Genomic DNA, 15,392 nt, shown 5'->3' with positions numbered 1-15,392 from the left:
CCAGTGTCTCCTTCTGCCTCCAAATGTGACCCCACAAGGCCTCTTTTTCAAAAAAAACTCCAGGCTCCAAAATCTCTCCCTCAATAAACTACCCTTTTGACTAAGCTATGGTATATAATGGAATACCAGGCAGCTGTGGGGATGGCTGAGAATGAGACCTCAATGTAGACACCTTTTTTTTGAGACAGGTCTCACTCTGTTGTCCAGGCTGGAGTGCAGTAGCACAATCAAGGCTCACTAAAGCCTCAACCTCCCCAGGTTCAAGCGATCCTCCCACCTCAGCCTCCCAAGTAGCTGGGATCACAGGCACATGCTACCACGCCCAGTTATTTTTTCGTATTTTTAGTAGAGATGGGGTTTTGTCATGTTGCCCAGGGTGGTCTTGAACTTGTGAGCTGAAGCGATCCTCCCGAAGTGCTGGGATTACAGACATGAGCCTCTGCACGCTGTGGATGATTCTGGAATCAAATACCAGTGGATTCCCAGTATTTGATTCTGGAACTATGTGGATGTTTATTTGTTTAAAAACTGTAAACAAACAACCAAGCTAAGCCTCACATTGAAGATGATGAAAAGAATTCACGCAAGACTGTGAATAACTGATAGGTAACTGGATTTTCACTTTGAGCTTCAATAAATTATTTGTTGAATGAACACGTGAATATTCCCCCACAGCACCTCTGGACCCCCATTTTAGCCCCTTGCTGTCTCCTCCTCCCAGGAGAAGAAGACTTCTATACCTAGGGAGAGCCAGAGGCTGGACACTGGAGTGATAAGGGCACAGGCCAACCACAGCCCTCTGTACCGAACCTGGTCTGTCTCCTGGATATCCCACCAAGTACAGGCTTTTTGGTTAAAGTCCTTGCACTTTGATGATTTCTATTTCCAGTTTCCCTTAGGGGAAGAGATGGAGCTGGTATTAATATTTTCAGTTGGGAAAATGATCTGGAGATTTCATGTATTCATGGTCAGTTGACCTTGAAATTGCAGGAACCCAGGTTTTGGGATTTCTTTTTGAGATGGAGTCTCGCTGTGTCACCCAGGCTGGAGTGCAGTGGTGCAATCTCAGCTCACTGCAACCTCCACCTTCCGGGTTCAAGCGATTCTCCTGTCTCAGCCTCCTGAGTAGCTGGGACTACAGGCACCCGAAACCACCCAAGCTAAGTTTTGTATTTTTAGTAGAGACAGGGTTTCACTACGTTGGTCAGGCTGGTCTCGAACTCCTTATCTCAGGTGGTCCACCCACCTCGGCCTCCCAAAGTGCTGGGATTACAAGCGTGAGCCACCGTGCCCGGCCAAAACCCAGGTTTTATAGGAGATTCCCAAACCATATCTCCCTCCAGACCTCTTTCCTGGGCCCAGACCCTCCTGTCTGCCTATCAGATAATTCCACTGGATGTCTCTTGGCACCGCAACAAGCCAAAAATGGCCTCGTCATCTTCTACTGAAACTTGGCTCTCCTCCCAATTTCCCAGTCCCACTGAAGAGCACCACCATACATCCTAAATTATTCATTCTCCCTTCATCATCCTCCAATTTATTACCCTCATGCTTACCCCTCAGCCCAAATCACTCAGACCTAAACAACTCCTAAATCCTTTCCTCCAGCTCTGCAGGCATTCCCCTAATCAAGGCTTTCATGAACATTTTAGTATTTTATTTTATTTTTGAGATGGAGTCTTCCTCCATTACCCAGGCTGGAGTGCAGTGACACGATCTCAGCTTACTGCAACCTCTGTCTTACAAATTCAAGCGATTCTTCTGTCTCAGCTTCCCAAGTAGCTGGGATTACAGGCGCCCGCCACCATGCCTGACTAATTTTTGTATTTTTAGTAGAGACGGGGTTTCGCCATGTTGGCAGTCTGGTTTTGAACTCCTGACCTCAGGTGATCCACCTGCCATGGCCTCCCAAAGTGCTGGGATTACAGACGTAAGCCACCAAACCTAGCTGCTTTCTACATTTTAAAACTGATTATAAATCTCCAGCCTGGATCACATTCCAACCTGGATGCAGGCAAAGCCATCATTTTAAAAATCAAAGCTCAGTCTGTAATCCCAGCACTTTGGGAGGCCGAGGTGGGCGGATCACGAGGTCAGGAGATTTAGACCATCCTGGCTAACACGGTGAAACCCTGTCTCTACTAAAAAATACAAAAAAATTAGCCAGGCGTGGTGGCGGGGGCCTGTAGTCCCAGCTACCCCTGCTGAGGCAGGAGAATGGCGTGAACCCGGGCGGCGGAGCTTGCAGTGAGCCGAGATGGCGCCACTACACTCTAGCCTGAGCTACAGAGCGAGACTCCGTCTCAAAAAAAAAAAAAAAAAAAAAAAAAAAAAATCACAGCTCATTATGTCATTTTCCTGCTTAAAGCCCTTCGGTGGCTTCTAATTACCATTAAGATAAAAGTCCAAACTCCTCATTTGGGATTACAGGGCCCTACAGAATCTGATTCGTTTTTTTTTTTTTTTTTTTTTCTCCCTCATATAAAGCCACCTGGATTTGGTATACTTTTTGTTGTTAAGTAGATTTCTTTCTTTCTTTCTTTTTTTTTTTTTTTTTTGAGACGGAGTCTCGCTCTGTCGCCCAGGCTGGAGTGCAGTGGCGCGATCTCGGCTCACTGCAAGCTCCGCCTCCCGGGTTCACGCCATTCTCCTGCCTCAGCCTCCCGAGTAGCTGGGACTACAGGCGCCCACAACCGCGCCCAGCTAATTTTTTGTATTTTTAGTAGAGACGGGGTTTCACCGTGGTCTCGATCTCCTGACCTTGTGATCCGCCCGCCTCGGCCTCCCAAAGTGCTGGGATTACAGGCGTGAGCCACCGCGCCCGGCCTGTTAAGTAGATTTCTAACTACTGATTCAATTTAGTATAGTCTGTTTAGATTTTGTTTCCTTGCGTTTTTCGGGTAAATTTATATATATATATATATTTTTTATTTTTATTTTTATTTTTCTTTGAGACGGAGTCTCGCTCTGTCGCCCAGGCTGGAGTGCAGTGGTGCGATCTCGGCTCGTTGCAAGCTCCGCCTCCCGGGTTCACGCCATTCTCCTGCCTCAGCCTCCCGAGTGGCTGGGACTACAGGCGCCCGCCACCACGCCCAGCTAATTTTTTGTATTTTTAGTAGAGAGGGGGTTTCACCATGTTAGACAGGACGGTCTTGATCTCCTGACCTCGTGATCCACCCGCCTCGGCCTGCCAAAGTGCTGGGATTACAGGCGTGAGCCACTGCGCCTGGCCTGGTAAATTATATTTTCTAGGAAATAATTCATTTCAAATTTATTGGTATAAAGTTCACATAGTATTATTCCTTTTTTTTTTTTTTTTTTTTTAGATGGAGTCTCACTCTGTCGCCAGGCTGGAGTGCAGTGGCACAATCTTGGCTCACTGCAACCTCTGCCTCCTGGGTTCAAGCAATTTTCCTGCCTCAGCCTCCTGAGTAGCTGGGACTACAGGCACGCACCACCACGTCTGGCTAATTTTTGTATTTTTTGTATTTTTAGTAGAGACAGGGTTTCACCATGTTGGCCAGGATGGTCTCAATCTCTTGATCTTGTGACCTGCCCACCTCAGCCTCCCAAAGCGCTGGGATTACAGGTGTGAGCCACTGCGCCCTGCTGTTTATTACTTTTTAAACTGATGCAGTATCTGTCACTCAGGCTGGAGTGCAGTGGCGTGATCTTGGCTCACTGCAACCTCCACCTCCTGAGTTCAAGTGATTCTCCTGCCTCAGCCTCCTGAGTAGCTGGGACTACAGGTGCGTGAGCCACTATGACTGGCTAATTTTTGTAGTTTTAATAGAGATGGGGTTTCACTATTTTGGTCAGGCTGGTCTCGAACGCCTGACCTCAGGTGATTTGTTCCATTCTTTTTCCAACTTCTCAAAGTAGATGCTTAGCTTATTGTCAGCTATTTTCTGTAAATAAGTGTGGAAGTTTGTTAAAAAGTTAAGTTTCCCTTAGCTGTGTCCTACAAGTTTTAAAATGTTTCATTTTCATTATATTTAGTTCTAAGCTTTTTTTTTTTTTTTTTTTTTTTTTTTTTTGAGACAGAGTCTCACTCTGTCACCCTGGCTTGTGTGCAGTGGTGCGATCATGGCTCACTGCAAATTCCACCTCCTGGGTTCAAGCGATTCTTGTGCCTCAGCTACCCAAGTAGCTGGGATTACAGGTGTGTACCACCACACCCAGCTAATTTTTATAATTTTAGTAGAGATGGGGTTTCACTATGTTGGCCTGGCTGGTCTCAAACTCCTGACCTCAGGTGATCTGTTTGCTTCAACCTCCCAAAGTGCTGAGATTACAGGTGTGAGCCACAGTGCCCAGCCAGTTCTAAGCATTTTTAAAATTTCCATTATTATTTTTTGTTATTTATATATGTGTATGCCCAACTGGATTTTTAATCTGTTTTTGTCGATGACCACCATCTTAATTAATTCTTGGGTCACAAAATCACTTCTCAATGTATACTGAATACTCTCTGTTTCCCAGAATGAAACATGCTTTTCTGGCCTCTGGATCTTTGTACACTGGCCTCTGCCTGGATACTCCCCTAGACCACTTTGTAACTCCTACATCTCAGTGCTTTTCAAAATAAACAAACCAAGCCACTTCCTCTGCAAGCCTGCCTTGAACTTCCAAGTCTGCATTAAATGGCCTTTGAGACAGGGTCTTGCTCTGTCACTCTGGCTGGTGTGCAGTGGTGTAATCTTGGCTCACTGCAGCCTCAACCTCCTTGGCTCAAGCAATCTTCCTGCCTTAGCCTCCTGAGTAGCTGGGACTACAGGCATGTACCACTATGCCTGGCTAATTTTTTTTTTTTTTTTTTTTTTAGAGAGAGAGGTCTCACTGTGTTGCCCAGGCTGGTCTTGAACTTCTGACCTCAGGTGATCTGCCCGCCTTGGCCTCCCAAAGTGCTGGAGTTACAGGTGTGAGCCACTGTGCCTGGCTCCTGCTCTTCTAAGTGCTCTTGTAGCAGCCTGTACTTAACTTTATGGCTGCTTTTCTGTTTTCCTCACTAGAATGCAAACTCCTGGAAAGTCCTGCTTAGTGCTCGGGTCCGTGGTAGGCGATCAGTAGAGTTGCAGAAGGAAGAGAGGGAATTATACCTTCTTAATTCCTAGGAACAATTCCCATCCTTAGGACACAGAGAACAAACAATACATGGGCATAAATAGCTTTTTTCCTCTGCACAATTACATTCAGATCCCTAGTGTCATTTTTTTTTTTTTTTTTTTTTTTGAGACAGAGTCTCGCTTAGTCGCCCAGGCTGGAGTGCAATGGCGCGATCTCGGCTCACTGCAAGCTCCGCCTCCCGGGTTCACGCCATTCTCCTGCCTCAGCCTCCCGAGTAGCTGGGACTACAGGCCCCCGCCGCCTCGCCCGGCTAATTTTTTGCATTTTTAGTAGAGACGGGGTTTCACTGTGTTAGCCAGGATGGTCTCGATCTCCTGACCTCGTGATCCGCCCGCCTCGGCCTCCCAAAGTGCTGGGATTACAGGCGTGAGCCACCGTGCCCGGCCCTTTTTTTTTTTTTTTTTTAAGATGGAGTCTTTGCTCTATCGCCAGGCTAGAGTGCAGTGGCGCGATCTTGGTTCACTGCAACTTCGGCCTCCTGGGTTCAAGCGATTCTCCTGCTTCAGCCTCCCAAGTAGCTGGGATTACAGGCACGTGCCACCACGCCCGCAAATTTTTGTTGTATTTTTAGTAGAGTTTAGTAGAGCCTGTGCTAGCCAGGACGGTCTCGATCTCCTGACCTTGTGATTCGCCTGCCTCGGCCTCCCAATAGTGTCACTCTTTATGATTACCATCCATCTGTGGCTGTTCTTTTCACCCCACTCCACGTGACTCAGGTCCCTGGGGAGGCCTATTCTCTGGAGTAGGGTTGGGTCTAGGCTGGACTCAACAGCCTCCCCTTCCCTGACTCTAGGCCAATGAGTCCCTGCACTGAGCCTTCTTGCCAGCAGGTGGCACTTGAAGCCTGAAAGCTAAACCAGACTCTGTCTCCTCCTCCTTCCTGTTCTGTTTCTTGAGAGGGCACATAACCCTGCTTGGGCTGTGCTAAGGCTTGCAGTTGGATACCCTTGCCAAGGAGCCTGGCTCCTGGCTCCCATGCTGCGGTGCCTGCTTCCTTGCCTGGGTGCAGTCATTGCCTGGACCTCTCCTTTGCCTTAGAGTCCAACAGGGTTAAAGAGCATATGCTCTAGCCAGAACTAAAACTAGGTGGGGTACTTAAAGATCATGTATGCACATTCTGTTTTTGAGACAGGGTCTCACTCTGTTGCCCAGGCTGGAGTGCAGTCGTGTGATTTCGGCTCACTGCAACTTCTGCCTCCAGGCTCAAGTGATCCTCCCACTTCAGCCTCCGGATTAGCTGGGATTACAGGTGTGTGCCACCACACCCGGCTAATTTTTGTAATTTTTTGTAGAGGTGGGGTTTTGCTGTGTCGCCTTGAACTCCTGGGCTCAAACTCCTGGGCCCAAGCGATCCTCCCACCTTGGCCTCCTATAGTGCTGGGATTACAGATGTGAGCCACCATGCTGGATTAGCTGAGTCTTGGAGGAGCGGAGGCTTATTCTATCTAGAAGAAACAATTTGAATAAAAAGCAAAGCAGAAATCAACCCTGTGTGTTCCCATATGTTCCCCAGCTTATCAAAAACTCTGCCTACTAAAATCCTCTCTGGCTGCTCACGTCACCTTGACTTTTTCCTTGGGGACCTTGGTCTCTTCTGGGTGACTTAGCTTATACCTCTCACCTGCACATTTAACCTATTGTGCCAAAGTGCAGCTGTCATGTCTTCTTGAGCACCTGCACCACCCTCTGCTTCCTCAGGCACTCCTAGGAGCTGGTGGAGTTCATTTGGAATTCCATGTACCTGTGATATGTACCCTTGACCCTCGGTTTCAAGATGTTGCACGTGAGATCCTGACCCTCTCCTGCCATGCTCCAGCTTTCAGCTTTAGTGAACCCAGGCCAATCAGCAGATCTCTTGTAGGGAAATGAATGTCCCACAAAGACTGGGAATGAGACTCCTCTTTCAGGCTGAAGAAAGGAGGGTCAAAGGAAAGAGTGATTTTAGGATTCTGGGACAACTTTAAGAAAAGCTCACGTTTTGCTTATGCCCCAGGCCTGGTGCAATGAGCAGAGCAAAGCCTTTACTTTGATATGAGGGACACCCCAAGAGGGGAAAGTTGACAGACAGATGAGGTAGGAGAGTGGCCAGCTCCTTTGAGAGATAATCTAATATCCCAGAAAGGATGTTAAAAGTGAGGTTGTAGTTTGGCCTGGTGGCTCACACCTGCAAACCTATCCATCACTTTGGGAGTCCAAGGTGGGTGGAACACTTGAGGTCAGAAGTTTGAGACCAGCTTGGCCAACATGGTGAAACCCCATCTCTCCTAAAAATACAAAAGTTAGCTGGGTGTGGTGGCGTACACCTGTAATCCTGGCTACTCAGGAGGCTGTGGCAGGAGAATCACTTGAATTTAGGAGGCAGAGGTTGCAGTGAGTGAGCTGAGATCATGCCACTGCACTCCGGTCTTGGTAACAGAGTGAGCAAGACTCTGTCTCAAAAAAGAAGAAGAAGAAAAAAAGGAGGTTCTTAAACTGCTCTGTAAATTCTAGGGTTAGTACCTTCCCAGTGAAGCCACAGGTGCAGAGCCAGGCCTCTGTTCTTCTCTGGCTGACAAGCACTCCCTACTAACACATTCAGAGCAGCCACCTCACGGAAGTACTGAGTTTTCGGTGTGGTGGTTCTATGATGTTGGCCATGCCAACGAGACATGCCAGGAAGCATTACCTGGAGGTTCTGGGGACTGCAGGCGTTCTGGAGGAGAGCTGAAGCAGAGGCTTTGCGACCTAGAAGAAACCTCAAGGCTCCTTTAGCCCATCCCTAGCTGTCATTCTTAGACGCGGAAACAGGCGGGAAATGGCTTGCTCAAGAGCACACTGAGTTAGTGGCAACACTGGGTCCACCACTCTGGTTGTTATGGTTCATTTTTTTTTTTTTTTTTTTTTTTTTTTTTTTTTTGAGACGGAGTCTCACTCTGTCACCCAGGCTGGAGTGCAAAGGCACGATCTCAGCTCACTGCAACCTCCTGCCTCTCAGGTCCAAGTGATTCTCCTGCCTCAGCCTCCTGAGTAGCTGGGACTACAGGCACTTGCCACTGCACCCGGCTAATTTTTGTATTTTCGGTAAAGACAGGGTTTCACCATGTTGGTCAGGCTGGTCTCGAACTCCTGACCTCATGATCTGCCAGCCTCAGCCTCCCAAAGTGCTGGGATTACAGGTGTGAGCCACCGTGCCCGGCTGGTTGTTATGGTTCTTAAAACTTACGTCCTCATGGTGAAAGTCTTAGGGCAACGTGGCGAAACTGTCTCTATAAAAAATACAAAAATTAGCCAGTTGTGGTGGCATGCACCTATACTCCCAGCTACTCAGGAGGACTGGGTGGGAGGATGGCTTGAGCCTGGGAGGCGGAGGTTATGGTGAGCTGGGATTGTGCCACTGCATTCCAGCTTGGGTTGCAGAACGAGACCCTGTCTCAAAACAAAAGCAAAAACAAAAAACCCCACAAAACTTAGGTCCACCATACTAGATGATTCCTCACATACTCCCCATCTTAGTTCCTTACTGTGGGGCATGAATAAGCAGGGACTGTGCACGTTGGCCCAGAATGAAATGCTAACCAAACTGTGCAGGGACAATGCCACCATTAACCTCCAAAAGCCCTCACTTTTTGTCTGTGCCTAAAGTTGCTCTTCATCAGAAAGAACCAGACTCTGGTAGAAAGAAAACAGGTCTGCTTCCAGCAAAATCTTAAACCCTGTGGGGACATAGAATGAAAAGGGCCTAGAGGACCCTAAAATAAAGGAGACAGGGAACTTTGGGGATGCTTATTGCAAACGGTTATAATTAAAGTGGTATTTTACAAGTGTTTGTTTAAGACAGAGGGCAAACAGGCTCCCAGCCAGGCCTCAGCTTTAGAGGCCCATCCTGGAGGGGAAGCGGCACTTGCAGGGAACATGAGCTCAATCACTATTGCTCACTAAGCACAGAGTCACACTGGAGTCATCTTAGGGAGGCTGCGAGGAAGAAAAGGGAGTGCAGAGAGCCATGAAGCAACTACTTTAAATTCTGAATCTTGCTGTGTTCCCACTGAGCATGCTGCCTTCCTAGAGCAGACCTTGGAGCCATCCCAGGGACTAACACAGATCCTTCCTGGGGTGCAGTCTTCTCACGCTAGCGTAGGGTGCCTAGGTCATCCTCATTCTCATTTATCATCACAGACTTCTTTCTGCCTGCCAGGTATCTTCCCTACTTGTGGCTTTAAAATACCAGCAGGAGGGAAAGCAAGGAATGTTCTCGTTAATATAAATCCATAGCAAAAACGATTTGAGAACTGGATGCTTCCCAGGGTTGGCAGCTGTGTGGATGGTTCCCTGCATTCTTTATCCACCGGGTGCTTGAATGGGTAGTGCTGTTTAGGCTGCCAAATGTCTGAGCTTTTCAGACTTGTTCATGTTTTTGAGAACCTATGGGGATAATCATCGGGCAGAATCAGAGCCCAGCAGAACACGGGGACGAGGAAGGGTAAAGGGGAAACCGACAGAGTCCTGAGGTCATCCCCGGGAGGAAGGGACACTACTTCCAGAAGTAGCAGCACAAAGGGCTCTGCCGAGACTCTGCGGAGGGGATCCGGGGTACTGGGGGTGGAGAGGTCCCCTCTTGCAGTGTGGGGTTACTGTTTGGGTAAAGCGAAGTCCCAAGCAGTTTCCTGTGCACATTTCCACATGGCCTGCATGAGGCGAGTGAAACCCATGTCTTTAGGCTTTTCCAGGCCTCTCATCAGCCGTTGCTTCATGATGGAAACAAATTCTTTATTGCTCAGCTCACCATTGCCTAGAGGAAGAGGCAAACACAACAGGGATAAGTGTTGGCCTAGGAACAATACCACTGAGAAAATTCCATTGTCCACACAAAGTGGATTCCAAAGCCCAGACATTCTCACAGCCAAACTCAATTCTCTTATCTTAGAATTCATTAGTTTATTCCTTCCTTGATATTACCGACTGCAACTCAGTGACAGTTCAGTGTAGTGTGACAAAAGTTGAATGAAAATACAGTTTATGCCAGGTCTTGTGCCAACTGTTTAGAACAAGGAGATAAATGAGCTTTGAGCTTTGTCCCTTGAAATACTCCCGAGTTGTAAGAGAGACACATTATTACCACAGTGTGGGGTAAACAGAGGATGCTATGGGGGCACAGAGGAAGAACCTCCCACCCTGACTGAGGGTGATGCAAGGACAGACAGTGAAGGCTTCCTGGAAGTGACTCCTGAGTAGAATCTCACAGGATTAGCAGCAATTGGCCAAGTGAAGGGCAGGGGGGGGAGGCATTCCAGGAGGAGAAGTAGCATAGGCAAGGGTACAGGCAGGACGCAGTGTGGTTGCTAGGGAACTACAAGTAGGCAGTTAGGTATTGCTGGACACTAAAGAGGCAGGTGTTTGGGAAGTAAACTAAGGAGGAAGGCAGGGAGCCGAGTGTGGTGACTTGTGCTTGTTTTTTTTTTTTTTTTTTTTTTTTTTTTTTGAGACGGAGTCTTGCGCTGTCACCCAGGCTGGAGTGCAGTGGCCGGATCTCAGCTCACTGCAAGCTCCGCCTCCCGGGTTCACGCCATTCTCCTGCCTCCGCCTCCCGAGTAGCTGGGACTACAGGTGTCCGCCACCTTGGCCGGCTAGTTTTTTGTATTTTTTAGTAGAGACGGGGTTTCACCGTGTTAACCAGGATGGTCTCGATCTCCTGACCTCGTGATCCGCCCGTCTCGGCCTCCCAAAGTGCTGGGATTACGAGGCTGAGGCAGGAGGATCTCTTGAGGTCAAGAGTTTAAGACCAGCCTAGACAACATAGTGTGACCCTGTCTCTAAAAATTTTTTTCAAATTAACTGGGCATAGTGGTGGACACTTGTAGTCCCAGCTACTTGGGAGGCTAAGGCAGGATGATCGCTTGATTACCACCCAGTGATTGCAGCAATCGCCAGGAGCCAAGGCTGCAGTGTGCTATGATGGCCGCTGCACTCCAGCCTGGGTGACACAGTGAGACCATGTCTCTAGGGGGAAAAAAAAAGAGGTGGGCAGGAGACAGGTACCCCAGGGTGTGTATTGCTCCTAAAGGGCTGGCACTTTCTCTTCCAGGCAATGGAACAGCAGAAAAAACTGGAAGCAGGGGAGTAAGAAGTAAGCAGATTTCCACTGTGGACAGATTTTTCTGGCTGGCTGTGTGAGGATGAATTGGAAGGCAGCACACCTGGAATATGGGGTCAGTTAGGAGACTGCTGCAATAGCATCTCTGCTGCAGTGGAGAGATGGTGAAGGGTTTCATGGGGAAAACCAAAATCAAACTTCAGCTTTGGATCCAGCCTATTTTCTCATGGTTTCCCAATCTACCCTCTTCAGCGTCAGAATCTCAGGGCTGGAAGAAACTTTGGAGAGCATCTGTTTTGTTTGTTTGTTTGTTTGTTTTGAGACGGAGCCTTGCTCTGTCGCCCAGGCTGTAGTGCAGTGGCGTGATCTCAGCTCACGCAACCTCCGCCTCCCAGGTTCAAGAGATTCTCCTGCCTCAGCCTCCCGAGTAGCTGGGACTAGAGGCACGTGCCACCATGCCCGGCTAATTTTTGTAATTTTTTTTCTTTTGAGATGGAGTCTTGCTCTGTCACCCAGACTGGAGTCTCTCTCTGTTGCCCAGGCTGGAGTGCAGTGGCAAGATCTTGGCTCACTGCAACCTCCACCTGCTGGGTTCAAGAGATTCTCCTGCCTCAGCCTCCTGAGTAGCTGGGACTACAGGCACGTGCCACCACACCTGGCTAATTTTTGTATTTTTAATAGAGATGGGGTTTCACTATGTTGGCCAGGCTGGTCTCCAACTCCTGACCTCATGATCCGCCCATCTTGGCCCCCCAAAGTGCTGGGATTATAGGCATGAGCCACCGCGCCTGGCCCTAATGTTTTTGCATTTTTAGTAAAGATGGGGTTTCACTATGTTGGCCTGGCTGGTCTCAAACTCCTGACCTTATGATCCACCTGCCTCGGCCTCCCAAAGTGCTGGGATTACAGGTGTGAGCCACCGCGCCCGCCGGAGAGTATGTGTTTGTTTATTTATTTTTTTTTTTGAGATGGAGTCTCGCTCTGTCACCCAGGCTGGAGTGCAGTGGCGCGATCTCGGCACACTGCAAGCTCCGCCTCCCAGGTTCATGCCATTCTCCCGCCTCAGCCTCCTGAGTAGCTGAGACCACAGGTGTCTGCCATCATGACTGGCTAATTTTTTTGTATTTTTAGTAGAGACAGGTTTCATCGTGTTAGCCAGGATGGTCTCGATCTCCTGACCTCGTGATCCGCCCGCCTCGACCTCCCAAAGTGCTGGGATTATAGGCGTGAGCCACAGAGCCTGGCCGAGAGCATCTGTTTTAACTAGAAATCACCCAAGCCACGCGGAACAGTAACCACCGTGATAGCAGACGTACAGTCACCCCTTGCAAGACACCCAGGAGCCTGTTGATTAAAAGAATGACACCCATTACTGGTGGTGGTAAGACAGCAGGAAACCCACAAACCTACCTCTACTCATGATTGGTCTGGGAGGAGTGTGGAAGGAAGGAATAAATGGTTTACTTCTGTAGAGTACCCAAAACCTAAACTGGCTCATGTTTTCTGGCTGAAGAGAGTATGGGCATCCTCAGAGACAGGAAACCCCCACAGCAAGACAAAACCCAAAACCAAAACAAAAAAACCTTTGGCTTATTTACATAAAGTACAAAGGTAAAACTGTGTTACTAGAAGTCAGAAAAGTGGTGACTCTTGGGGAAGGAAGTGACTGGAGGTACCAAGTGGGGCTCTGTAGTCCTGGTAATGTGATGTTTCTAAATAATGCTGGTTATACAAGTGTGTTCAGCTTTTTAAAAATTCACCAAGCTGTATGCTTAAGATATTTGTACTTTAGGCTGGGCACAGTGGGTCACGCTTGTAATCACAGCACTTTGGGAGGCCGAGGCGGGCAGATGGCTTAAGACCAGGAGTTCGAGACCAGCCTGGTCAGCATGATAAAACCTCGTCTCTACTAAAAATACAAAAAATTAGCTGGGCATGGTGGTGGGCGCCTATAATCCCAGCTACTTGGGAGGCTGAGGCATGAGAATCATTTGAATTTGGGAGGTGGAGGTTGCAGTGAGCAGAGATGGCATCACTGCACTCCAGCCTGGGTGACAGAGTAAGACTGTCTCAAAAAAAAAAAATTGTACTTTTCCATATGTGTATTATATTGCAATATAATAAAAAGTTAAAAAATAGCCTTGCTTGGGCTGGGTGCGGTGGCTCACGCCTATAATCCCAGCACTTTGGGAGGCCGAGATGGGCGGATCACGAGGTCAGGAGATCAAGACCATCCTGGCTAACATGGTGAAACCCCGTCTCTACTAAAAATATAAAAAAATTAGCTGGGTGTGGTGGCGGGTGCCTGTAGTCCCGGGTACTCAGGAGGCTGAGGCAGGAGAATGGTGTGAACCTGGGAGGCAGAGCTTGCAGGGAACTGAGATCGCGCCACTGCACTCCAGCCTGGGTGAGACTCTTTGTCAAAAAAAAAAAAAGGGCCTTGCTTGGCTGAAAAATAATGAATAATTTGGCTTATCAAGAATGTAGGCTGAGGCCAAGCACAGTGCCTCACGCCTGTAATCCCAGCACTTTGGGAGGCTGAGGCGGGTGGAGAACCTGAGGTCAGAAGTTCGAGACCAGCCTGGCCAACGTGGTGAAACCCTGTCTCTACTAAAAATACAAAAAATTAGCTGGGCGTGGTGGCGGGCACCTGTAATCCCAGCTACTTGGGAGGCTGAAGCAGGAGAATTGCTTGACCCCAGGAGGCAGAGGTTGCAGTGAACCATGGCTGTGCCACTGCACTCCAGCCTGGGCAACAAGAGTGAAATTCCATCTCAAAAAGAAAAAAAAAAAAAAAAGAAAAGGAATGTAGGCTGAGGCATGGTGGCTCACACCTGTAATCTCAGCACTTTGGGAGGTTGAGGTGGATCATTTGAGCTCAGGAGTTCAAGACCAGCATGAGCAATATAGTGAGACCTTGTCTCTACAAAAAGTTAAAAAATAAGCTGAGCATGGTGGTGCCTGCCTGTAATCCCAGCTACTTGGGAGGCTGAAGTGGGAGAATTGCTTGAGTCTGAAAGGAGGGGGTTGTGGTGAGCCAACATTGTGCCCCCGCACTCCAGCCTGGCAACAGAGCAAGATGCTATCTCGAAAAAAAAAAAAAAAGAAATGTACGCCAGGTGTGGTGGCTCATGCTTGTAATCTCAGCAACTCAGGAGACCAAAGCAAGAGGACAGCTTTAGGCCAGAAGTTTGAGACGAGCTTGGGCAACATAGCAAGACCCCTTCTCTACAAAAAATTAAAAAAAAAAAAAAAAAACTAGCTGGGTGTGGTGGCATGTGCCTCCAAAGCTACTCGAGAGGCTGAGGTGAGGGGATCACTTGAACTCAGGAGTTTGAGGTTACAGTGAGCTATGATCTCATCACCACATTCCTGCCTGGTGACAGAGCAGGTGCAGTGGCTCATGCCTGTAATCCCACCATTTTGGGAGGCCAAGAAGGGAGGACTACTTGAGTCAGGAGTTTGAGGCCAGCCTACAAAACACAGTGAGACCTCTCTCTAAAAAAAAACAAAAACAAATAAAAAAAATGTAATTAAGAGAACAGAAAGTTCTCAACACGGGTGGATCACGAGGTCAGGAGATTGAGACCATCCTGGCTAACCCGGTGAAACCCCATCTCTACTAAAAAATACAAAAAACTAGCCGGGCACGGTGGCGAGCGCCTGTAGTCCCAGCTACTCGGGAGGCTGAGGCAGGAGAATGGTGTAAACCCAGGAGGCGGAGCTTGCAGTGAGCTGAGATCCGGCCACTGCACTCCAGCCTGGGCGACAGAGCGAGACTCCGCCTCAAAAAAAAAAAAAAAAAAAAAAAAAAGAAGCTTGAGGCTGGGTGCGGTGGCTCACGCCTGTAATCCCAGCACTTTTGGAGGCTGAGGCAGGTGGATCACCTGAGGTCAGGAATTCAAGACCAGCCTGGCCAACAGGGTAAAACCCTGTCTCTACTAAAAATACAAAAAAAGTTAGCTGGGTGTGGTGGTGGGTGCCTGTAATCCCAGCTACTCGAGAGGCTGAGGCAGGAGAATCGCTTGAAACTGGGAGGCGGAGGTTGCAGTGAGTCGAGATCGTGCCACTGCACTCCAGCCTGGGCAACAAGAACTTGACCCCAGGAGGCAGGGGTTGCAGTGAACCAAGACTGTGTTGTTGCTGTTGCACTTCAGCCTGGGCAACAAGAGGGAGCCTCAGAAAAAAAAAAAAA

At 48.5% G+C, this 15,392-nt stretch overlaps 3 protein-coding genes across 5 annotated transcripts in view; all 3 read right to left on the bottom strand.

Annotated features, from left to right (window-relative positions):
* The window catches only part of ASCC1 (activating signal cointegrator 1 complex subunit 1), an 885,589-nt gene that overhangs the window by 264,396 nt on the left and 605,801 nt on the right, over positions 1 to 15,392 (bottom strand). The window lies entirely within an intron of this gene.
* Positions 1 to 15,392, bottom strand: part of DNAJB12 (DnaJ heat shock protein family (Hsp40) member B12) — a 395,419-nt gene that overhangs the window by 29,554 nt on the left and 350,473 nt on the right. The window lies entirely within an intron of this gene.
* Positions 8,876 to 15,392, bottom strand: part of MICU1 (mitochondrial calcium uptake 1) — a 263,220-nt gene continuing 256,703 nt past the window's right edge. For all 3 annotated transcript variants that reach the window (XM_050803628.1, XM_050803630.1, XM_050803629.1), the window contains exon 12: positions 8,876 to 9,895. In XM_050803628.1, coding sequence (XP_050659585.1) covers positions 9,735 to 9,895 — 161 coding nt within the window. In that variant the 3' untranslated portion in view covers positions 8,876 to 9,734. The remainder of the gene's footprint in view (positions 9,896 to 15,392) is intronic.

Source organism: Macaca thibetana, chromosome 9 (assembly GCF_024542745.1).
Source record: "Macaca thibetana thibetana isolate TM-01 chromosome 9, ASM2454274v1, whole genome shotgun sequence".
Classification (NCBI taxonomy): Eukaryota; Metazoa; Chordata; class Mammalia; order Primates; family Cercopithecidae; genus Macaca; species Macaca thibetana.
The sequence above is the reverse complement of the archived record's forward strand: the minus strand, read 5'-3'. Positions and strand labels throughout refer to the sequence as shown.